The sequence below is a fragment of the Pituophis catenifer genome, unplaced genomic scaffold (genome assembly GCF_029215685.1).
Source record: "Pituophis catenifer annectens isolate HBS135680 unplaced genomic scaffold, rPitCat1.0.hap2 SCAF_2, whole genome shotgun sequence".
NCBI classification, from domain to species: Eukaryota; Metazoa; Chordata; class Lepidosauria; order Squamata; family Colubridae; genus Pituophis; species Pituophis catenifer.
In genome coordinates, this window is record NW_027256882.1 from 156051311 (window position 1) to 156077699 (window position 26389).

Consider the following 26389-nt stretch of genomic DNA (forward strand, 5'->3'; position numbering starts at 1 on the left):
ATGTATACCTGTTTCTTAAAGGTACTCTTTTCAGAAGAGCTTTCTAGGGGAAGTAATCTGAGTTCTTATATTTGCCCCTTAGAACTTCTAAGTCATTAGCCTAATAACCTTCTACAATCTGGTCACCCTCCAGATGTGTGGGTTTCAGTTCACAGAATTCCTACTGAGAATTTTGGAATTACAACTGATATAGCTGGAAGGTTGGGGGAGCCTGGCCTAACAATATACTTCCCACCCTGGCTGTATGATCCACCTCTGCTACAAATATAGGAACAAAATGTCACACAGGTAGGAATGGAAGGTACAGTCTTGATTAGGCTCCTAGTAGAGGGCTTAGAATTTAAATACTTCCTATTTACTGCAATCTTTATCTGGTTTAATTATATTGGTTGTATGGTGTAAAGAATTAGATGCTACATTGTTCTTATCTTGTTCTACTCTTCTCTTTTCATACATGTTCTTATTTTATTATATTTTAGTCTTTTTATTTTAATATGTTTTGTGAGTCCAGGACCTGTTGGAATGGAATGGAATGGAATGGAATGGAATGGAATGGAATGGAATGGAATGGAATGGAATGAAATAATTTCTGAAATAATCACTCCTTTTCACAAGTTCATATCTGACATCCAGATTTTTCCAAAAAGGCACATAATTTCCTGATTGCTTTAGTGGTGATTAGTTTGACCTTTGTATGAGTAAACAAATAGATCTGTTCCCAGATATGTTTACAGTGCAATAACTTCAGATAACTCATATAAACAGATCAAGCCATATGTTTTATAGGAAAGGATAAATAACCTATGATTATCAGCCATTCACACTAGGGAGACAAGAGTTTCCTGGCTTCAGATATTAGCTTTTACCAAATCCCAGGGATGCAAGTTAAGCTTTCTGTTTAGACCAGGGTTTCCCAAATTGTGCAGTGTTCCTCTCTCGGGGAAGTGCACACAGAGTCCAGGGAGAGGTGAAGAACATTTTAGATCAGGGGTCCCCAATCCCCCAGTCTGTGGACCACTATTAGTCCATGGTCCGATGGCAACCGGGCCACACAAGTGGCAGGCGAGCACAGGAAGCTCCATTTGCACTAGCAGTGTGTGTGCACATGAAACCATCTCCTCCCCCCCACCTTTCTCAAAATTTCATTGTATTGCTTTCATTATTCATTTGTATTCATTTTGATATCTGGATTTTTAGGGTAGATGTGTACATTAATGTTACACTAAAAAGAGGTGTGATGGCAAAAAGTTTAGGAATCCCTGATTTGGACATTCCAAAGAGACTTTTTATTTATTTTTATTTTATTTATTTTGTTGAGTACAAATTAGATAATATATATACGTATATAAGCGTGAATTGAATACATAAAATGAATACAATTAACGGAAACATTAGGACAGGAACGGTAGGCACACTGGTGCTCTTATGCACACCCCTTACAGACCTCTTAGGAATGGGGTGAGGTCAACAGTCGACAGCCTTAGATTAAAGTTTTGGGGTTTTTAGGATGAGATCACAGAGTCTGGTAGTGCATTCCAGACATTGACCACTCTGTTAATGAAATCATATTTTCTGCAATCGAGTTTGGAGCGGTTCACTTTAAGTTTGTATCTATTGTGTGCTCGTGTATTGTTGTGGATGAAGCTGAAGTAGTCATTGACAGGTAGGACATTGTAGCAGATGATTTTGTGAGCTATGCTTAGGTCATACTGAAGGCGGCGTAGTTCTAAATTTTCTAAACCCAGAATTTCAAGTCTGGTGGCTTGATTATTAATTAGCCCAGTCAGCCTTATTCCTAATTAGTTTCTTAGTAGAACAGAGTTTATAGAGTGAAAAACAATGGCATCTCTCAGCTCCAAAAAAAGAAGCATGATTCTTACATCATAGAAAGCCAAGTACAAATAAAGGAAAAGAATGGACAGGAGTTGTGGTGCATGTGAACTCATATGCCATAGACAAAGGCACATGCATATACCTTCATCCCATTAAACCAAAGTGCATTCTCATGCTCTCTCTATAATGTTAAACAAACCACAAAAGTTATGTTATTCTCCTAAATTCAGGGTAATGCTTTTTTTCCCCAGTTAAATCTGACCTTTTCAATGTTTAGCTTCCTGGTGTAGGATTGCCCAACCATAATGGTGCTGTTGTTCCTCTTTTTCAGGATTGGCAGTCATGCATTCCCAGAGCAATGATTACTTGGATATTGGGAACAACCCACGGGTGGGCACCAAACGCTATATGGCACCTGAAGTTTTGGATGAACAGATTCGTATGGACTGTTTTGAATCCTTCAAGCGGACAGACATCTGGGCTTATGGTCTGGTCCTGTGGGAGATAGCCCGAAGAACCATTGTGAATGGTAAGGAAAGCCGAATGGAAATAAATTAAGATGTGGTAATCTAGGCCTTGCCTCATGGTTCAGGGAAAGTGCTATCCCCTTATTCTTGCCACAGGATGTTTATACCATGGTAAGTTGCAAGTGAGACAAGATTCTAAGTTCAAAAGGAGAGCTCTACAAAAATGGATGGAAGCTTTGCAGAAATCAATCCTCTCTGATCCAGACACAATCAGACGGGGTTTTTTTCCTGCTAGTCACAGAACTATTTTAAATATCTGAAATAGCATCTTCATCTGCAACATTTAATGGCTTCTGGCAGTGTGCCCACCTGTTCAGAAAAGGGTAAAATGGAAAGCATTACTGGGAGTTACAGAGAGCCGTCAGACTGATTTCTCTTGCTTGTAGGAGGTGCTTTGTGACTGGCCACACCTATCAGGTCAGCCATTTTGTCAGGGAGCCTTATGCTAGCTACCTTTTTGGATCCGGCCAAATGTCCATTGAGTCCAGCCATTTTAGCAGTCTGTAATGCAGACCCTGGGTCAGTAATGCTCTGGCATTGCTGGCCCTCATCAATTGGGTCTCTCTGGTATTCAGAGATCTATTCCCTCTTAACATGGAGATTGTGTTTGACTATTTAGAATTTTAGTTATCCCTCTCCTTCATGCCAAAGTGTTGCCATAAATGGAGGAAGCTGTTTACTCAGTTTTCTGTATCAGCCGGCCATCTGATCAGCGGTGGCTGAAATCTCACAAGATGGTCATCTCTGTTTGTTACTTCATGCTGGATTCAGCTTCCTGCACAGTCTTGCAAACATTTGTTGAGTTGTCTTCGCCGTGCTGTGGCCCAAGCTAGAAATTGTACATATACGAGTGGAATAACTACCAGCTTTTCACAGCTCTCCAGTAACTCTTAACCTGCTCAGAGATCCTGCGAACAGATCCTAATTGTGTGGCCTAGAAACAGTCTTAGGACACAATTCATATATGGGGTTGGGCATAATTTGCTCAGCTGTGATTTGCTGAATAGATTAAAACTGGCAGGGTTCACAGAGGGCCGTTGGTTCTTTTAAAATGGCAGTGGGCCATCTCCATTCCTCCATCAGCGCCAAGCCAACGGAGAGAGGGATTGCCCAGAGCTAGAGTCTTTGGGGGACTGCAGGTTGTCCACCTCTTTAATTTGAAGGAAAAACCTGTAACTTCTGGCACTGCCATTGAGTTCATGCTTTATTGAGGAACTGGAATCTCAGCTGCTGTTAGAGAATGGAAGGAGCCGGCCCTGCCTGCCACTCTCCCCCTTTGCCTTTGGCTCCCTGTGTAGAAACAATCGCTAATCAGGCCTGTTAATGGGGATGTTTTTGACTGGCCTAGTTGGAAGTGTTTTCATTTTTCTTTTTCCACACGAATGATTAGCTGTAAATTATAAACACTGTAATCTAGTGTCAGCGCCCAGCCTGCAGATTAAAGGGACCATTAGACTCAATCAGCACTTTGTTTGTTCAACTCTGATTAGGAAACAAGCAGCATCGCAGCTTAGTTTGGCAACTGGCCACCTTCAGGGAACTTCGGCTATCCTCTGACCAATGCAGTAGTGAAGCTGCCTCTCTGTTCCTACATTGGCAAAATATGCAGAGGCTTCCAGTGATGGTTTCTCAGTTGATTCCCCCCACCCCCACCCTTTGCGCTTATAACATTCCTTCAGAAAAGAGGCTGGAAAAGGATCCCACCTCTAAAGCGTTCTTGTGTGCAGGCCATACTATACAAGTTTGCAGTAATGATGGCTGAACACCAAGCAAAGATCCAAAGATGTATTTTTGTGTGTGGGGGTGGGGGATTATGTAGTTGTGTTAAAGATTAAACCAATGCAAACTAATATAAAGTAGAGAAAGAAAAGAAAAGAACTCAAAGGAAAAGCTAAAAGTGCAAGAAAAAAAAATAGAAAAGCGAGGAAAATAGAAGAGAAGAGAATATAATTTTTTATTGGCCAAGTGTGATTGGACACACAAGGAATTTGTCTTGGTGCATACGCTCCCAGTGTACATACAAGAAAAGATACGTTCATCAAGAATCATAAGGTACAACACTTAATGACAGTCATAGGGTACAAATAAGCAATCAGGAAACAATATCAATATAAATCGTAAGGATACAAGCAACAAAGTTACAGTCATACCGTCATAAGTGGAAGGAGATGGGTGGTGGGAAGGATGAGAAGATTAATAGTAGTGCAGACTTAGGATGCCTTCTCTTTACAGCAGGTAGAAGAACAGTTAAAATTTACCTCTTACTGTTAACAATATATGATTCAAAATTGTAAACCATAAATTCACTTTTTTTAAAATTTTGTGCAAAAATCCATAAGGCATTTCCAGTCAGCAATAAACATAGTTTTTGTTTTCTCCACTCAAAGAATTCAATTTAGCCATCCCAGCAGGGTCTATCATCTTTACCAACCATTCTTCTATCCTTCTATCTCACTGCAGTAAGATCCAAAGAATTTTTGGATTTCCTGCTTTCTGGCCCCTGGCAATTATCACTGCCCTAGTGCAGAAACTGCCCTAGTGTGGAAAAGTAAGACAGTGTATCTATAAACCTGTGCATTTATTCAAGGATCAAAAGTATTCAGTTGATAGACTTAGACCCATAGAATACGGATTTGAAGAATTATGATGCTCAATAGTAAAGCTTCTAGTTTGTTCAAAAGGACCCCAGTTCAACCTTCTAAATGGGGGGGGGCAGCTTTCTGAAACTATGGGCTGGAATAAGCTAAAGGCCGATCCTTTTGATTTGAAGAGCAGCTTAAGTGAGGATATACATGTGAATCAAGAGCCAGCCCAGCGCTGGGGTTAGAATGCTAAAGTGGAAACTAAGGTAGTTGTTTAACAACTGTTCAAAATTACAATAGCTTTAAATAAGTTTAAAGGGGTGCTTTAAACTTATAGTAATATAAGAGAACATGATGCCTTGTAACATAAAAAAACCCCCTAGATTCCAGGGGTGGGTTCTACTTACCTTTACTACTGGTTTGCAACGGGAGCGCGCACATGCACAGAAGCTTCTGCACATGCGCAGATCATCAGTTATGATGTCCAGGCGGGTGGGCGGAGCCTCCCGCCACTTTTACTACCGGTTCTAAAGAACCGGACAGACCCGGGAGCAACCCACCACTGCTAGATTCATCTCAAGCTCACATACACCCCCATTCTTTCCTCAGTTCCCAATGCATGTCTTTGAAACAGCCATGTCTTTAAATGTTTCCTAAATATTCCACATGGGGGTGCAGTTCTCCTGTCAGGAGGCAGAGGCTACAACATAGGAAGGTACCTCCTACTAGGAATGCTCGGAAATTAGGAAGTTGCTATGTACTGATGCTGACTGCTGGTTCATGTTTGAGATTGGAATGAATGATTGCTTGAACGATTGACTTTTATCCCACTTTTGTTATCTTTTATAAATAATTCAAGGCTGCAAACGTACCTAATATTCCTTCCTCCTCCTATTTTCCCCACAGCAACCTGTGAGGTGAGCTGGGCTGAGAGAGAATGACTAGCCCAAAGTCACCCAGCCAACTTTCATACCTAAGGAGGGACTAGAAGTCACAACTTTCTGATTTCTAGCCTGGTGCTTTTAGATTAAACTATGCACTCATTTTCAGATCAAAGGCTAAAGTTCTTGACTGAAGGGGAGGCAGAATTTTAATTTAAATGTAAATGGCTTAATTTACAAGTCACCCATCTCCCAAATGACTGGGCAGCTGACAACTAAAGTTTGCGCCCCCTCTGGTTTTTCCAACCCATGCTTGGAGATGCTGGAAACTGAGTGTGGGATTTTTCTATTTGCAAAAGAAGGGAGGGAGGGAGGGAGGGAGGGAGGGAGGGAGGGAGGGAGGGAAAGAAGGAAGGAAGGAAGGGAGGGAGGGAGGGTTTGATAGGGGCTTTTTCAACATATTAAAAGGGCGTAAGTTTTCATGAGCTGCATTAGATGGACAGAATGGCTCTCCTTTTCTGCAAAGGAGATGTCCCTTTCCTTTTTTCAAGAGAAGCACCCTAAGGACTAAATAATTTTACTCAGCCACGGCAGAAGGAAAAAATGAGCAGATGTTTTAACAGAGAAATACCAATAGCCCATTTTGTCCAAGCTTATTGGAAGGTGCTCTCAATGTGGCCTTGGTAGTACAGTGGTTTAATGCACCCTGTTATTAACACAGCTGCCTGCAATTTCTGCAGGTTCGATTCTTACCAGGCTCAAGGTTGACTCAGCCTTCCATCCTTTCTAAGGTAGGTTAAATGAGGATCCAGTTTGTGGGGGCAATAAGCTGATTTTGTATAAATATACAAAAGTATGAAGGCTATTGCTTAACGCATTGTAAGCCGCCCTGAGTCTCCGGAGAAGGGCGGCATATAAATCAAATTTAAAAAAAAAAAATGTGTAACTCTAGGTTACCACCCTACAAACCCTTGCTTCTGTATAGTTTCTTGCCGTTTGGCTTCTTTTCAGTTCTTCTCAAACCACTAAGTCACTGGCCTGGTTAACAGACTGTGCTAAACCCAAATGGGTTTCTTATTTTTGGCTTAGCCTAGGATGTTCCCTAAACCCAGCCACTGTACTTTATAATTTGTAGCTTAATGTGAACCCAGACCAATGATGGCTTATGCAGTAAGCTGATTAAACAAACAGAAGCTCAGCTCGGTGCCTGAAGCTAACTATGTTGATGCCTGCCCTGTTTCAATTTGGTTTTTTTCTTCCATAACCAGAGATTATACTGTTGAAGTTCGTGAGCTTGTTAATTTCTTTGTTCTAAATCTCATTACTTGTCTGATCCTTGACTACAGAAACAAGAGGCTTCGAAGAAAATAGTGATTACATTAAAAACAGCCAAAATAAAATCCAATTGAGGCATGTATTAACTGGGCTAATTCTGTCTCCCTTTCTGAATAAATACCTGTAGTGCTAGTTAATAAGCCAATTACATTCACAATAAAGGATCTTTAACTGGCTGCCTTTTACATGCGCTAAGGAACATAGCCACTCTCTGTCTCTGGACGATCCTGTACCACCTGCATATGAAAATTTGGTAGTATTGCTTGGCATGGCAAGACCATCTTGAGGAAAAATGGCATCATGCCTGCCTTCTAGCTAGAGCAAAACACTGAGATGTGTTTTTACTGGGAATCAGGACCCCCATCATTCAAAATCAGGTTGTCAGATGGATTAGGGTCAAGTTACATTGAGCTGTTTAGTATAGAAAGGTTTAACAAAACTGACGGAGGTCCTAGATAAATAGAGTTCTTGGCCAGCAGGTGGCACCAAACGCATTAGTGCTGAGAGCTGGTAGGAACCATTGGGCATTGTTAAGGAAAATGTGTCCAATTGGCTAGTTCAGCTTCTCAAGTCATTTGTTTGGTAATGCTGAGTTCAACAACCATTCTAGCTGTAACGTCAGACATTTAAAAGTCCATTGATATGAAAGGTCACATCCAACTTCAACACAGCATTTTAATATTGTATTATGCCTCAAAAATCTATTAGAGTAGCGTATGTAAAGTAAAGTAAAGGTAAAGGTTCCCCTCGCACATATGTGCTCATCTCCGTTTCAAAGCCGAAGAGCCAGCGCTGTCCGAAGACGTCTCCGTGATCATGTGACCGGCATGACTAAACTCCAAAGGCGCACGGAACGCTGTTACCTTCCCTCCAAAGGTGGTTCCTATTTTTCTACTTGCATTTTTTACATGCTTTCAAACTGCTAGGTTGGCAGAAGCTGGGACAAGTAACGGGAGCTCACTCCATTACGCAGCACTAGGGATTCGAACCGCTGAACGGCCGACCTTATGATCGACAAGCTCAGCGTCTTAGCCACTGCGTCCCTTTTTACTAAATATTGAACCCATCCATATCGTGTTTGCATATGCTTTTCAGTCTGCCTGTAGTACTCTTCACTATGTCAGCAGGCACCTGGTGCTGGTTCATGGATCTTGACATTCCAGATATAGTAGATCGTGTTTGACATTCCAAGGCTCGGGACCTTTTGGAACTGAAGAACATATGAATTGCGGAGAGAAATATTCTTTCTGGTGCAGGCTTTGTTTCAGTTATCATTCTAGAGTTTTCTTTTAACGTACATAATAGAATAGAATAGAATAGGATAGAATAGAATAGAATAGAATAGAATAGAATAGAATAGAATAGAATAGAATAGAATAGAATAGAATAGAATAGAATTCTTTATTGGCCAAGTGTGATTGGACACACAAGGAATTTGTCTTTGGTGCATATGCTATCAATGAAATTAAAAAAAAGATATGTTCATCAAGAATTATAAGGTACAACACTTAATGATAGTCATGGAGTACAAATAAGCAATCAGGAAACAATATCAGTATAAATCGTAAGGATACAAGCAACAAAATTACAGTCATACAGTCATAAGTGGGAGGAGATGGGTGATGGGAACGATGAGAAGATTAATAGTAATGCGGACTTTGTAAATAGTTTGACAGTGTTGAGGGAATTATTTGTTTAGCAGAGTGATGGCATTCAGGAAAAAACTGTTCTTGTGTCTAGTTGTTCTGGTGTGCAGTGCTCTATAGCGTCGTTTTGAGGGTAGGAGTTGAAACAGTTTATGTCCAGGATGCGAGGGATCTGTAAATATTTTCACAGCCCTCTTTTTGACTCATGCAGCATACAGGTCCTCAATGGAAGGCAGGTTGGTAGCAGTTGTTTTTTCTGCAGTTCTAATTATCCTCTGAAGTCTGTGTCTGTCTTGTTGGCTTGCAGAGCCAACAGATGTAATGTACATGTTTCTACACCCTGATTGTGAGACTGCAGACTTGTGTCCCTGATGATTGCAACACTAATTAGGTTAGCTAGAGGAAGCTCCTTAAAAGGTATACCCACTTGCTGAGGTATGTCTCAGCACTTTGGAGGGGGGTGCTTTTAATGTATCCTTCCCTCAAAATTCGCACTTGTTTCGCACACTTTTTGTCTTTTAGGAAACAGCCAAAATTCTTTTTTCTGGGCAAGGTCTTTTGAGTGTAGCTTTTTTATCCACTTGTAATTGTTTCACCCTTGGATTTCTTTTTATTGTCATCTATTTTTACATCCTATGATTTGAAAGATATGCTAATGAGGATAGTGAAGTTATAATAATAACAGTATAGCAATAGCACACAGACTTATATACTCCTTCACAGAGCTTTACAGCCCTCTCTAAGCAGTTTACAGAGTCAGCATATTGTCCCCAACAATCTGGGTCCTCATTTTACTGACCTTGGAAGGCTGGAAGGCTGAGTCAACCTTGAGCTGTTCAGAATCGAACAGCCTGCAAAACTGCATTCTAATCACTGCACCACCATGGCTCTACGCAATATTTTGATGGAAAGTTAACAAGAACTGATGGGTTGTTGTTTTTTTTTCAGTTAATGCATTGGTAGTTCCTTCTAACAGTAAAGATGCCAGGATTTTGTAACTATTAGTCTCAAATATCTTTAAGGCAGGGGTGAAATGCTCCTGGTTCAGACCGGATCGCCGGATCCGGTAGCGATGGCGGAGGGTGGTTTGGAGAACCGGTAGCAAAAATCCCTGCACCCCCCCCATGCCCAGCTGAGCCGCGCGATCATCAGAGGCTTTTTTTTTTTTTACTTTTAAAAGCATTTTTTCTACAACCTCTTCGGCCGAAAAAACGCTTTTAAAAGTTTTTTTAAAAAGCCTCTGATGATCGTGTGGCTCAGCTGGGATTGTCAGAGGCTTTTCAAAGCATTTTTTTCTGCAACCCCTTCGGCCAAAGAGGTTGTAGGAGAAAAAATGCCTTTAAAAGCCTCTGGGGATCCCAGCTGACTTGCCTGATCGTCAGAGGCTTCTAAAAGCATTTTTTTCTGCAATCTCTTCAGCCAAAGAGGTTGTAGGGGAAAAAATGCCTTTAAAAGCCTCTGGCGATCCCAGCTGACTTGCCTGATCGTCAGAGGCTTCTAAAATCATTTTTTTCTGCAACCTCTTAAGGCTGTAGAAAAAATGCTTTTAAAAGTAAAAAAAAAAAAAGTTGGCTACGCCCACCCAGTCATATTACCCCCCCTCCCCCGCCAAGCCATGCCCACAGAACCGGTAGTAACAAATTTTAGATTTCATCCCTGCTTTAAGGGGTTATGGTATACTTTATTCAACAGATGCCCCATAATTTTCTTTCTGGACTTTTACTAAATCATTTTGTTATTAATCTTGGCTAACTATATACTGATAAACTTTGATCCTAAGTCAAAAGTTGAGTTACCTTGGTTTAATATCATGAACACGTTCATGCGTGTTTCAAGTCATAATGAGTAGAGCATCCTATAAATGTAATTTAGAAATGAATAAAATTGCAAATTGTGAATAAGATTGCAGCAGTACTTGTCTGTGTTTGTTTGTTTGCATAGAAACAAGAACAAGATAGATGAGTCATTAGTAACTGCAATGTTTATGTTTTCCAAATTCAAAATAGCTTTCACAGTAAGAAATACTGGTTCTAGCATGAAGTCTGTAAGACCCTTGCCTAGCTAGTAGCTCCCAAAATGTATACAGATAGTCCTTGACTCATAACAGTTTGTTTAGTGACCCATTCAAAGTTAGAATGGCACTAAAAAAATGACTTATGATCATTTTTTACACTTACGACTGTTGCAGCCTCCCCATGATCATGTGATCAAAATTTGGATGTTTGGCAACTGATACTTATTTATGATAAGATTGAGCTGTGGGTGGCGCAGTGGTTCGAGTGCAGGCTACTTCTGCTTACTGCCGGCTGCCTGCAATTTGGCAGTTCAAATCTCACCAGGCTCAAGGTTGACTCAGCCTTCCAGCCTTCCGAGGTGGGTAGAATGAGGGCCTAGATTGTTGGGGGGCAATATGCTGACTCTGTAAACTGCTTAGAGAGGGCTGTAAAGCACTGTGAAGCGGTATATAAGTCTAAGTGCTATTGCTATGATGGTTGCAGTGTCCTGGGGTCATGTGATCACATTTGCAATCTTCTCCCAAGCAAAGTCAGTGGGAAAGCCAGATTCATTTAACAACCGTGTTAATAGCTTAACAACTGCAATGATTCACTTAACAGCTGTGGCAAGACAGATCATAAAATGGGGCAAAATTCACTTAACAAATGTCTCACTTAGCAAGAGAAATTTTCGGCTCAATTACGATTGTAAATCGAGAACTACCTGTATTCTATGGAGAAGAAACAGGATTCACATGAAGAACTACTGTTTTTTTTATCTTCCACTCTGAAAGATCCATACCATTACATACACTAATTCAGTTGCCAAATTTGAAAAACACTGATCTTCACCAATTTAGCCTCATTTTTCCATTCTCCCTATAAGAAAACAACAGTCTAGGTAATGTGTCAGCAACCTGCGGCTCCAGAGCCGCATGCGGCTCTTTGGGCCCTCTGCTGTGGCTCCCTGTTGGGTGACCCCACTACTGGCTGACTCCGCCTCTCGTCCTCCCTTCCCAGTCACTCCTCGCCTGGCTTGAGAAGGTAAGGGCAACAGCAGGCAATGGAGAAGCAGCCGGGGCAGAGAGAGATACAGAGAGAGGGGGAGAGAGAGAGACATAGAGAGATACAGAGGGTGGGGGAGAGAAGAAGGGAGGGAGAGAGAGATGTCAAAAGAGTTTTGTGGTTCCCGGTGTTTTTTAACAATTGGTTTTCTGCCCTAATGACCATCTGGCTAGGCGTGGCTAGGGGGGCGGTCATGTGACTGGTGGAAGTGAGTGATGTCGAGTTGGTCATGCCCACGCAGGTTTTGTGGCTCCCGGTGTTTTCTTTTCTGTGGGAAACAGGTCCAAATGGCTCTTTGAGTGTTTAAGGTTGCAGACCCCTGGTCTAGGTCAAGCCTTCCTTCAACATTAACCCCTGCCCCTCCCACCGACCTACCTTGCTCAGCTAGTGGAAACTGCTTTATTGCACTGAATGGAAGACATGTGAGCATTTGCTCGTAAGGCGTGCATGTGTGTTGTCAGTAACAAAAGTAGTCTCACCACTTACTATTTCTCAATGGAGGCTGTTTAAAAGATTTCTACCTTGGTCTTTCCTCTCCACTGAGGAGGCCCACCTATGTCTGGACATTGTCAGGGTGGAATCTTTTCTGAGATTTTCCAGAGGAAATGTTTTAAAGTCTTTTATTTAACCGAAATGGTTGGGTTGGGTTGCCAAATGGCAGAAATGCATATCAAAATAGGTCTTTTCTACAGCAACGTCCTCAGACTCAGTTCAGTTGTTTTTGATTCCAGGACAAAAAGAAAGCCATTAGCTTATATGGTGTTGGAGAACATGATTGCTGGCATAGGATCTAAACAAATTCCAGTTCCATGTTCATGATGATCCCCCTAGTCTGAGATAATGGGCAGATTTAGCTTTTTTCCATATATATACCTGTGTACTCATAGAATTGAAACGGAACCACTGAAAAATATATATTTTTTCTATTTGTATGAGCCTGATCCTTTATCAGCACAGTCCTCCTGAATCTGTGTAGCTTTTCTTTTGTCCTTATTTGACTACGTTCGAACACCAGGACCTGGGCTGGACATAACAGATGGTACAGGAAGATGATATTCACACTGAATAATGTCTGCATGCTTGCAGCCTCAAGACTTCTCCTTCCTTTTCCCTCCATTTTTTTTTTTTATCCTGCAGGGATTATTGAAGATTATAAACCTCCTTTCTTTGACTTGGTTCCAGTCGACCCCAGCTTTGAAGACATGAAAAAAGTGGTTTGCATTGACCAGCAGACACCCACCATTCCAAATCGGATGTTCTCTGACCCGGTAAGTGATGCAAACTATTAGAAAGATAACTTTTAGTGCTTTATTTTGTTATTGAACAGGAAGGGGTTCCCGTTATTTCAAAAAGGACGCTTGTTGAGCTAGGATTGCTGTGTGGCAGGGGTGAAATCCAGCAGGTTCTAACAGGTTCTGGAGAACCGTTAGCGGAAATTTTGAGTAGTTCAGAGAACCGGCAAATACCATCTCTGGCTGGCCCAAGAGTGGGGTGGGAATGGAGATTTTGCAATATCCTACCCCCAGGAGGGGAGGGAATGGAGATTTTGCAGTATCCTTCCCCTGGAGTGGGGTGGGAATGGAGATTTTGCAATATCCTTCCCCTGACACACCCACCAAGCCACGCCCACAGAACCAGTAGGGAAAAATTTTGGATTTCACCCCTGTTGTGTGGCCATCAACTTCCAGAGTAGAGGCAGAAGCAAAGAAAGCATCTTATACCGCATCCGCATAGGAATCAAGCTTCCTAGCTAGATCTATTGAACAGTTTGAGGAGATAGAGGCCCCTTCCATGCAGGAAGAAAGCCATGCCTTATCCCAATGATGCCATGTATCTTCTAACTGTCTTGGAAAAATGAGATTATTTACCCCATCAGCTAATTCACACTCCCCTTCGTCTCTGAAAGAACTGCCCTGATGATCATGTTTAGCACTTCCTCCAAAGCCGTGTTCCTTAGCCCAAGCAACTTTAACATGCATAGACTTCAACTCCCAGAATTCCTCAGTCAACATGCTGACTGGGGGATTCTGGGAGTTGGAAGTCCACACATTTTAAAATTGTCAAGGTTGAGAAACTCTGCTATGTGCACACAAAGTACATGCTAATTAGCAGACTCACAGAACCAGTAGCAGATTTCAGAGGATTTCACCGCTGATGCCCACTCTCACTACACAAAGGTTGCCATGCCTTGGTGTTCTTCCCCTAGAAGAATTCTGGGCTGCCCCATCACATTATGGCCCTGTTGGGATATTTAACTATTTAATTTATTTATTAATCACATTTGTGTGGCAACCCAGCTCACAAAAAGTGACTTTTGACAGTCTACAACATTTGTGTCAAACTCGCAACATCACGTTGTCATCACGTGACATCACAACTTTTTCCCCCTTTGCTAAACCCGGGGTAGGCGTGGCCAGCGCGTGACGCATCCACCCCATGGGCTGCAAGCTTGACACCCCTGGTCTGCAACAATCAACAAAATAGAAAATATATAAAAAAAAACAATCATTATAAAAAGTATCAAAAGTCGTTATTAAAACCAAAAAGACCCACTATAAAAATTAAATAGGGACTGCTTTGTAAAATGGTTTCAAAAATTATGAGGTGGTAATCCAGAGGCAAGCTCTCTGCATGGCAACATCTGAAGAAATAATATTTGTAACAGTTCAGATTGCCAGGCTTCCACTTGAAGATTTATCATATAGCTTTGTGTCTTCTAGTTAGTCAGAAGACACAGGGCCCATATATGTCTTGTCCAGGGGTGGGTTCTACTTACCTTTACTACCGGTTCGCAACGGGAAGCTTCTGCATGCGCAGATCGCCGATGACGACATCCGGGGCGGTTCTTGCAAACCGGTCCGAACTGGGGGCAACCCACCACTGGTCTTGTCCTTTCCGGTTCTCTATCCAACCTTTTTTCTACATTTTCTATCTTTCCCAATTTTCTTTGTATTCTACGACTGTAGAACATCTGTCTGAGATAGGGCTGAATGAATGAGGGACGGGATAGGGAAGAAAATACGTGATTTACTCTTTGTTTTCAGTGGGCCAGGCCAATCTCTGGCTTGATACCTGGCAAATCCGCTGCAGGACCTACTGGGCTTTTATAAGACAGAGAAGCGCAGATTGTGTTGTAAATTATGACTTCAGAATCCCTGGGAGAGAATCTTGGCACTAGTTCAGAAAAAAAAGAATGCAAAGATAAGACAAGCAGGAAGAATCATGGGCAGCGGCTGCTGGAATCCCAGAAGCTAGAGGGAGGATGACCAGGGCCTTGGGTGGTCAGAAGATAAAATGCCAGCACAGAGCTATTCGCCCTCCTTAGAGTAAACCATGCATGCAAACAAGTGGACGATAAGGGATTGTTTTTTACTTTGCAGACCACCAAACTGAAGATTCCTTCATGTAAACAAGGGTGTGCCCCAATTAGCAATTGAATTTGAACAGGGCCATCATCTTAATTAAGCCAGGGATGAATCATTGAGCCTGAACACCATTTCATTCCTTGAAGAGCCCTGTCCACTACTTTATCCCATGAAGAAAGCTTTTATTTCTCACTCTCATATTCCATGACATTTTTTCCTTTGCGAAGATCTAAATGGTAAAATATGTCCCCTAAACTGAATTAGTGGTGAGATAGCAAATAGCTCAAGATCCCTTGATGAGCTTCCTACTGAGGTGGATTTCCTTGGGCCAACCATCTCTGTGGCTGATCCCACTTCAATAGTGTTTTTTCTATACAGGTAGTCCTCAACTTATGACCACAATCGAGCCCAAAATTTCTATTGCTAAGTGAGCTAGTTGTTAAGTGAATTTTGCCCCCATTTTATGATCTTTTTTGCCACAGTTGTTAAGTGAATCACTGCAGTTCTTAAGTTAGTAACATAGTTGTTAAGTATATCTGGCTTCCCCATTGACTTTGCTTGTGAGAAAGTCATGTGATCATATGACCCAGGGGTAAAATCCAGCAGGTTCTGACAGGTTCTGGAGAACCGGTAGCAGAAAATTTGAGTAGTTCAGAGAACCGGCAAATACCACCCCTGGCTAGCCCCAGAGTGGGATGGGAATGGGGATTTTGCAGTATCTTTCCCCCAGGAGTGGGGAGGGAGTGGGGATTTTGCAATATCTTTCCCTAGGAGTGGGGTGGGAATGGAGATTTTGCAATATCCTTCCCTTGCCACGCCCACCAAGCCATGGCCACAGAACCAGTAGTAAAAAAAACTTGGATTTCACCACTGATATGACTCTAGGACATTGCAACCATCGTAAATACGATGTTTGGATGCAGTTGCCAGGCATCCAAATTTTGATCATGTGTCCATGGAGATGCTGCAGAGGCCGTAAGTATGAAAAACAGTCATAAGTCATTTTTTCAGTGTTATTGTAACTTCGAATGGCCACTAAATGAACTGTTGTAAGTTGAGGACCACCTGTACTTTATCTGAAAAGGAGATTGGAGTGGAGCATTCCGAATTGTGAAACTCTTCCCAGACCCTCATTGCCAGCTGCCAGAAGCCTTGAGACACAAATAATTTATCCTCAATACTAAAACCATATGGTAACGGCTTTAGCATATGTTAGCCAACATTGTACCCTGTCCTCCTGATTATGTAACTTTTTCCTATAGCATGGGAAATTCTGTAATGTCATCACACAGGCTATATGCTGAGACAGCACTTTTAGAGCTGACATTTGCGTGCCTAATGAAGCAACAGAATAACTTCGCTGTACAACCCGGGAAGAAAAACAAATGCAAATAGTCCCAACCATTTTCGCTGATGTTACTCTAAAGTTACAACAAATAGGGATGAAGTCATTCGCATTGTCCTTTGCCAAAGATCGAACATTTCTAGTGATGGAGTACTCATCACAAGATACACAAATACATTTATCTTGCCTAAATACTTACTGCAAGACGCTTTGCAAAGGCTGCCTTGGAAGATCACTCAGAAGCTTCGGCTGGTCCAAACTGGGACAGTGCAAGTGGTTAAGGGCATACCATTGACTGATAAGGTGCAGGGAGTGCAGGAGGCTGCAGATTCATGCAGAAGGCAATGGATGCCTTTGCAGAATGCCCATCCCTCGGGAGCAGGCACTCGTCTGCTAAGTTTTAACCCTTTTTACTGCCTAAGTAGAACAGTTCCTTTCCTTCTTCTGTCCATCTGTCTTCTGTGCCTGCTCATCTCTCTGTTTTGTTCTTTCCTTCCTCTTTGTTTCTTTCCTAGCTCAGCTACCCTTTTTCCTTGCCTCTCCCTGTTCTGTTTTTTTTTTTAATTGGGGTGGGGTGGGGGCATTGAAGACAGGATGCATCTGTGCACAACCATATACAGTGACCATTTCAAAGTTACAACAGCGCTGAAAAATGTGACTTACAGCATTTTTTCACACTTACGACCATTGCAGCCTCCCCGTGGCCACGTGATCAAAATTTGGACACTTGGCAACTGACTCATATTTATGACGGTTGCAGTGTCCTGGGGTCCTGTGATCATCTTTTGCGACCTTTTGACAAGCAAAGTCAATGGAGAAGCCAGATTCATTTAACAACCGTGCTACTAACTTAACAACTGCGGGTATTCACTTAACAACTGTGGCAAGAACTCATTTAACAACTGCTTCAGTAAACAAAATTTTGGGCTTAATTGTGGTCATAAGTTGAGGACTACCTGTATATGTAGTTGTGTTTGTGTACATGAGGTTGATTTTGGTGTAATTGGCCATATGCAGATGAGCTTCAATTTATTTTATAAATGGATATCTTATTTTATTGGCATTTCATTCTAATTCATTCTACTTGCGTTATTTTTATTTTTTTATCCCTGTCCTTCTTGGATTGAAGCATATCCTACCTGCATATTTATTTGGGAGGGTAGGCCTTGCACAGGACTTTTTTTCCCCCCCTCTAACTACTTTTTCAGAAGTAGTCATCTTAAAATTCAGGGTTACCTTCTGTTGCATAGATATGATATTTCACTATTGATGCCTTTCTGATGTCCTCAATTCCACTCTCCTCAGGGGCCATGACTGTTGCTAGGACACCTCCCTCCTTCCCTCCCCTTCCCAGAACTGTGTGATTGACACACAAGCCCTTCTTCCACTTTTCTGTAATCCTTGTCAGACCGTCTTGGTACCTGCATAATGAGGGACGAGGGTTTGCATCTCTTACTGCCCCCCTCAGGTGATCTGTACTCAGAACACAATCTCTGAATGGCATCTTATGGAGAGTCTGGAAAACACCATGCTTAGTGGGTCTATTCCGACTTTCATTTCAAAGTGTACATAGCTTCCTGTTTACAACAGACACTTTCAGAAAACCCTGTTCCATCAGATAAATTGAGGGTTATCTCTACATTCTGTCTCCTAGGGTATCCTATAGTCTGGAGACATTAAATTCTCAAATGCATGCTAAATCCTCAGAAGGAAATGATAAATCTTCAGGGTAGCTTCAGCTGTCAGCCGAAATGAACCTTATATTTCCTCAGCTTTTTGTTTTTTCTTCCTTTGGGGAGACTTGCTTGCTAGTTGCAGATGTAGCAGTGATATAGTTGAACAAAGCCAACTAGGTGATTTTGTACCAGCCATTCTGTCTCAGCTTTAGGCAGAAGGCAATGGCAAACCACTTTTGAAAAATCTTGCCAAGAATTAAAAAAAACTGCAGGGACTTGTCCAATCAATCACCAGGAGCCAACATTGAGTTGAAGGCACCCCTCCCTTCAAAAAACATATTTAATAAATTCCTGCTTAGAAGCTTGCTTATTTATTTGTTTGTTTGTTTGTTTGTTCGTTTGTTTATATCCCACCTTTATTATCTTTACAAACAACTCAAGGTGGCAAACATACATAATACTCCTATTTTTCTCACAAAAAACAAAGCTGTGAGGTGGGTTGGGCTGAGAGAGTGTGACTGGCCCAAAATGGATGCCTAAAACGAAACTAGAATTCACAGGCTTCTGGTTTGTAGCTTGGTGTTTTAACCACTAGATCAAACTGACTCTCAAATATGTTGCAAGTCATATTGAGGAACAGAATAAAAGGGAGATTTATAGAACTAAGAACTATTCTATATTATCGGGTGTCCAAGTTTGACCCTATCAGAGGAGAGAGAGATTTTCATATTTGATTCTGCGTTAATGATGGCACCCTGATTGGTTCAATTGCTGTTGTGCTGCAGAGATCACCATGACAATAAAATCATTTATATTGTACCTTACCAAACTTCAGTCTCTTCCCACCCACCCCCTCCACCAATTCTTTAACATGTGTCTATCCCAGGAATAATTTTGTGAACAGTGCTAAAATTCTTTCTTCTACATTTCAACCAGAACACCAACAAAATCACTGGTACTACAACAGACTTTCCAAGCTCTTTTAAAAATCAACTCAAACTGAGTAACTTTTTTGGGCAGATCACTGTAGTAGACCCTGCCCCTACTGGACATGGGATCCAGATATAAATGCAATCTTAATCAAAGACTGATCCATTTATGACAAGTCAAAAGATCTGAGGTACAGGTAATCCTCAATTTACAACCACAATGGAGCTGAAAATTTCTGTTGCTAAGTGAGACAGTTGTTAAGTTTGTTTGTTTGTTTGTTTGTTTTATTAGATTTATATACTGCCCTACTCCCAAAGGACTCAGGGCGGTGAACAGGAACAAAATAAAATACATAAATACAAAAGTTAAGAACATAATTAAAACCAGATTAAATAATTTAGCCCGAGACAATTAAAAATCCCAATAATTTAAAACGGATTAAAATTTTGATTTAAAAGAATTTTAAAACAGGGGAAAAGGTTAGGCCAGGCCGGCTTGCTGGAATAGGAGAGTCTTAAGAGCACGGTGGAAAGTGCGCAGATCCGGGATCCTCCGTATCTCTGGGAGGAGCTCGTTCCAGATAGTGGGTGCCCACACAGAGAAGGCCCTGCCCCTGGGGGCCGCCAGTCGACATTGTTTAGCTGACGGCACCCGGAGGAGCCCCTCTCTATGAGAGCGTACCGGCCGGTGGGAGGCTGCTTGTGGTAGTAGGCGGTCCCGTAAATAACCAGATCCTAAGCCATGGAGCGCTCTAAAGGTGGTAACCAAAACCTTGAAGCACACCTGGAAGACCACCGGGAGCCAGTGCAGCTCACGCAGGAGAGGTGTCACACGGGAGCGCCATGTTGCTCCCATAACCACCGACGCGGCCGCACTCTGCGCCAGTTGGAGCCTCCAGGTGCTCCTCAAGGGGAGCCCCATGTAGAGAGTGTTACAGTAGTCCAGGCGGGAAGTGATTTTTGCCCAACAACCTTTCTTGCCATCTAGGATTTATTCAGCAAACCGTAGTTGTTAAGTGAATAGTTGTTAAGTGAATCACTGCAATTTTTAGTACCACGGTTGTTAAGTGAATCTGGCTTCCCCATTGACTTTTGCTGGTCAGAAGGTCGCAAAAGCTGACCACATGACCATGGGACACTGTCATAAATATGAGTCAGTTGCCAAGCATCTGAATTTTGATCACATGACCATGAGGATGCTGCAACGATCGTGTGAAAAATGGTCATGTCAGTTTTTTTCAGTGCCGCTGTAAATTTGAACAGTCACTAAATGAACTGTTCTGATCTGAGGATTACCTGTATTCCCACCAAAGAAACATCCCCCTAATCTGAATAAGAGTATAACTAAGCATTTAATTTTCATCGTGTGTTGACATTATAGCTGTCCTTGGTGCTATTGACTTCTGAATTGCTCCAAAAGTCAGACATTGAGAATATGAGTACTTATGTTACTCCTAGATGTCATAAATCTAGAAAACTTCAGCATCAATTCCAAAGATAGCTCTGACTGAAATTCTGTCAGGCAATAGGAAATGACATGAAAGTGTAAATTCCTTAATTTATCCTTGATCTATCCTTATAGACCCTAACTCTGTGGCCCCAAGTTCAACAAAAACTATCCCTGACTTCCACCTCATGTTAACAAGCAGGCCTGATGCTTAAAAACAGAAAAGACCGTCCTTTAAAACATGCAAGAAAAGTCTCATAGCCCCATCCTTGCAAGACTAGTGGTCTCAGTCGTCTCAACCATAGTTAAACTCTGCCAAGCTTTTGCTCAGGATGGGAGTCCAGTGAATACGCATGCAAGATTCTAGTTGTGTAGAATTTTGGAAAATGTGTTAAATCTAGATTTGATTCTAACTATCCCTTCTCTTTCCCTCACCTCCCCTCCCCCATCCCCACTCACTTTCCAGGCTTTATCTTCCCTAGCTAAGATCATGAAAGAATGCTGGTTCCAGAGTCCCTCAGCAAGACTCACAGCTCTGAGGATTAAAAAGACATTGAAAAAACTCAGCACCTCCTTCCACAAACCCAAATACTCTCCTAACTTCTAGGAGCAGAGATTGGATTTCTGGCTCCTTGGCTCAAAGGAAGTTCAAGGTCACCCCTTCGATGTTTCCTGCTGGTCCTGGCCTCTGTCTGTGGCTTCAACAGACCTCCTTTGAAGCTTGACCAAGAGGATTTGGACTAGAGCTCTATAGCTCAAACTGACCCTCTGCAGGAAGTTTCACAGAACAGATGACAGCTTCTGGAATCCTTAATTTGTTCCTGTAGCAACAAAAGGGAGGAGGGGCCTACCCACTTCTTGCAGAATGTACATTAATATAAATACTCCCTGGATCTGTAACCTGACGCCAGCCCGTCTCGCCACCAAATCCTGAAAAATGGGAGGGATCCCATTTGCAAAGAACACAGCTGCTATGCCCAAAGGGTTGGCTGCCTTTGAAACGCCAGTTAAGGATCATTTGCAAAGGTAGTGTTTAGATTGAACGTATAAAATCTGTACGTGCCTCTAGCTGTGTGTGCATGCATGTGCATACATGTGTGCAGAGGAGCCATTTCAAAAGTGTCTACAATGGTTTAAAGGGATAGGCACAACTATGCAAGCCTTTGTACCAGCTCAATCTGAGACCGCTATGGAGATACGACAGTTTTTTCTATCTGTATGTGAACATGGAAATCTGTCTAGATCAGTGGTTCTCAACCTGTGGGTCGGGACCCCTTTGGGGGTCAAATGACCCTTTCACAGGGGTCGCCTAAGACCATTGGAAAACACATATTTTCAATAGTTTTAGGAATAATTTTATGGTTGGGGGTCACCACAACATGAGGAACTGTATTAAAAGGTCACGGCATTAGGAAGGTTGAGAACCACTGGTCTAGATGGTCAGTGTGATATTGCTTTGCTTGTATGTAGTCATGATTTTTTATATATATAAGCTGGAATTTAGTAGCACAAGGCTCCAAAATGGCTTTCCATCCTGTAACTGATCTTAGAACCAGCCCTGACTAGCCCTGTCATATAATCCCTGAACATGGTCAGTAGAAACAGGGATAGCAACCATGCTGAATGGAGCTGGTTTTGCTCTCTGTGGATGGAAGACTACCGGTAGTGAATACACACATATACACACAGAGTCAGGGAATTGCACAGCAGATGTCCAAATGAAGTCAGAGACGCTGACATGAATTTGTAGTTTTATATAAATAAATATATATTTACATCTATATTTGCAGCAAACAAGATAGTCAGACTAACAGGGGCATCCTGAAGTAAATCACAGAGCATACAGGATACATGGAAGAAAAAGGCGGGAAAACAAAGAAACTCCCCCTTTACATCCACAGTATCCAATCACAGCATAGATTGCCTCACACAGGAGCCAGTGCTCTCCAACCAATCTACTATAACTGTGTCTTCTGGCTCATTGCACAACCCCACTGCTTTAACTATTACATTTAAATACCTTAGCACACACACATAGGATGCAATTTTTTCTGCATTTGAGCCCAGCAAGAATTAAGCATCACCAACACTATTGTTCAGCCATTGCAGTTTTTCTTAGGAGCCCTCAAAGGTTTTAGACAATTCGGAACCAAGGTGAATGTCCAATGGCTGGATTTGCATATGACTGCCTCAATTGAATTTTGAGAAATTTCAGTATGCAAATGCAATAAAAGGCAAAAGTCTAACCAAATAAAATGATGGGAACTTCACTCTATTGATTTTAAGATGGAGGGGGGGTGAGAGGAATGCACCCTATCTAAAATATAAGCTGGGTCAAACATTACTCTTCCACCTGATGTTACTATACCACATGGATGAGTTGCAATAGCTGTAAGCTTCACAAACCCTGTGCGCAAACCGAGTCCAATAGTTAAACTGAGATGAGTAGATTCCTTCTTGACATGCTGGATACATCTACAAGTGAACAAATTGCAAAGGCCAAGGCCTGTCCTTGTAAAATGACTGTTTTAAATAAAAGGGTGGAAGGTGGAAAAAGTTTTCAACATTTTAATCAGGCCTAAGACTGAACTAAGACTGAATAGCCTATTACAAGAGAAGACAAAACATTAACAGGAAAGCAATGGGGAAGGCCTGTTCATTCAACTGAGTTGTGGTAACAATCTCCAAGGAATTAGCTTTCTATGTCATAGAAATGTATATCAGCATATAATATATATGCAGGATAGCTGAGTAGAACTGAGTGAAAAACACAGAACCTCATTTCATCAATAGCCTCAAAATTGCTTTGAGATCATTACTAATTTGCACAGAAATTATTTTTGTATTTATTAAACATGCTCGAGGGGGGGAGGGGAGGGAATCACCAGCCTTGTTGCTTGCAAAAACGTTCCAAAATAACTGGCTCCAGACAAAGATTCTGTAATGGGGAGAAGGATGAGAAGCACAAATTAACAAAAGAGGACAAGGAGTTTCAGGGGGGGAAACAGTTTTTTTTTTTTAAAAAGCTACATCTTCACTCAGAGACCACTTAAATCCCATTAGGACTAACAGGAGTCAAGTGTTCTAAATGCACTCCAAGATGGCAAGTAATAATTAAACTATGCCTTTTCTTTCAGCTCATGCAAATGAGTGGTGCATGCAAGCTTGCTGGATTACAGTAGTTTAAAAAAAGAGGGAAAAAACATATTTGTTAAGGGATATGAATATGTCCAATCAATCAACTGAATTGGAATCTGAATTCAGGATTTCCTCTGTCAAACATCTGCTTGTCAAAGTCTTTTTGCCATCATATACTTTAATAAGACTGATTGAAAATATATCCATGATATTGAGCTGTGGTGGCGCAGTGGTTAGAGTGCAGTACTGCAGGCTACTTCTGCTGACTGCTGGCTGACTGCAATTTGGCAGTTCAAATCTCACCAGGCTCAAGGTTGACTCAGCCTTTCAAAGTGGGTAGAATGAGGACCCAAATTGTTGGGGCCAATATGCTGATTCTGTAAACCACTTTGAGAGGGCTGTAAAGCACTGTAAAGTGGTATATAAGCAAAAGTGGCTATTGGTATTGCTATTGCTATTGCTATACTGGGAAGTTAGTCTCACTGATTTTCAGGAAATTGCATGCATAATGGTTTTTGGCTTTTAGATGCACACAGTATTTTATATATAACCTAAAAATGTCAGGAATAAAACATTCAGTAATAAAAAAGGTTTTGCAGATATACTTATCATATACTAATCAGAGGCAGGATTAGCTGCAGGATGCTTGACAAATGTACGGTTTGTCTTGGGTTCCATCCTGATCACTTGAGATGAAGGTGGGAAAGTTAACTCTCTGCAACCAAGGAAGAGCCACTGCGAGTCAGTTTGTGACTGAACTAGATAGCTGCTTATGTTCCCTAAGAGCTCAACAGCTGCATGATTTCATAGCCAATTGCTTGCTGATTGCAAACTGCTGTTTATCCAGGATAGATGAGTGTCCAAAATATTGAGGCTGGCTCCATGATTTTATTAGTCTAGGAAGTTCTAAATTCTATGTAGCACAGGCTGGAATTTTTATCATGTTATTTGACCATTAAGAACCCAATCAATTTTCCAGCTTTGATAATGGATGTTGGACAAAACTACAAAATAGCACATTGATAAGCCAAGAAAACACTGTGTTAGATGCATCTGCTCTTCCAAACCATCATCTCAGTTTATTTGCTAGCAAAACGGTGCCCCCACAGCCCTCCAATTGGCACAGAAGCTTAACTGTATATTTATTTTAATCAGAAGCTTGCCCATGTGAATCAGTAACATATGTAGTAATAAGTCTACATATCCAAACCACTCTGATCAAAAGTAATTAAGCATAAATCATTCCATGTGCTGGAAAGAAGCCCTCATGTGCAGACTCTAAACTCAGGGACAAGTCTCAGTCTAAGCTAAATATGGATTTGATTTTTTTAAAAAACCCTCTGGTCTCCATAGCCACTGCCACTGCCACTGATAGCAGAAATGTGCAAGTCTGCAGGAAGAAAAATTTAAGTTAACTAGGCAGACAGATACAATTTAGCACAAGGATCACATGCATGTTTCTCTCATGCTTACGGGATCATAATTAGGAGCCATAATTTCTCCTGAGAGAATAGATCAGGGGTGTCAAACTCAAGGCCCGGGGGCCGGATCTGGCCAGCGGGGTGCTTAGATCTGGCCTGCGGGGCCTGGAAACAGCGAAGGATGGACCTGCAGTGCCTCTGCCAGTGAAAACGGAGCTTGTGTGGGCCACGTGCGGCTCTCCCAAGCTCCATTTTCGCTGGCAGAGGGTTGCAGGAGGCCATGGCAGCTGAAAACGGAGCTCGGGAGCCCGTTTCCTCTGGCAGGGTGCTCAGGGTACCAAAGGCGCCCCTGACACAAGTGACATCGAGCTGGCCACGCCCCCCTGGCCACCACCACCCCTGGCCTCACCAAGGTCAAACACAACCCTGATGCGGCCCTCAATTAAATTGAGTTTGACACCCCTGGAATAGATGGCTTTTTTCCTCAGCATGTATTCAGAAATTCCTCTGTTTTCTTTGCATGTCCATCCTGACATCTGATTGTTGAAGGACCAATGGATATACATTGCCAAAGTGCTGCCAATATTGTTCATATAGCTTCTCACTGTTTAGTTTACATTCTTTTCTTCACCCTGTAAACATTAGGTAACACTAAAAATAATTAGGCATTCATAGTTAGATTTACAATTCAACTGTGAATGAGCTCTGTGCACAACTCTTATACAATGTCCATAATTTTCCAGTGAATATGTGAAATTTTGTCATTCATGTAATGTACGCACTTGTGTCTCTTTTCAGACACCGATTAATATTGAAAGAAAGACAGACGGATCCTACAGCTGATAATACGCCAACAGTTGTTCTAGTCTTGTGTAACTACATTAACACAAGATAAAACTTTAGTTCAGGGTCAGACAAAGTGGTACCCCCCCCAAACTCTCTGTTCCACCTGATTTTTATGCTTTTTAAAAATTATTATTATTATTATTATTATTATTATTATTTAGAGAATAGGAAACAGGCATGCTGCAATGCAAAGCAAAATGCTCTAGCACCATATTAATTTGGAGAAATGCCCTTGGGCTCAATAAAGGCCCACTGGGAGAAGAGAAAGTACACTGGGGAGGAGGGAGCTTGTTCTCTGGCTAAATCAGCATTTGGGGACTACCCTTGCTCATTGCAGCAGCCATTATCAAAACAGACAA

General features: G+C 41.8%; 1 protein-coding gene across 1 annotated transcript in view; it reads left to right on the forward strand.

The window, feature by feature from the left end:
• ACVRL1 (activin A receptor like type 1) overlaps positions 1 to 23381 on the forward strand; it is a 48791-nt gene extending 25410 nt beyond the window's left edge. Inside the window, exons 8-10 of the mRNA XM_070934857.1 lie at positions 2165 to 2362; positions 13001 to 13131; positions 21092 to 23381. Coding sequence (XP_070790958.1) covers positions 2165 to 2362; positions 13001 to 13131; positions 21092 to 21232 — 470 coding nt within the window. The 3' untranslated portion in view covers positions 21233 to 23381. The remainder of the gene's footprint in view (positions 1 to 2164; positions 2363 to 13000; positions 13132 to 21091) is intronic.
• The last annotated feature ends 3008 nt before the right edge of the window (positions 23382 to 26389 follow it).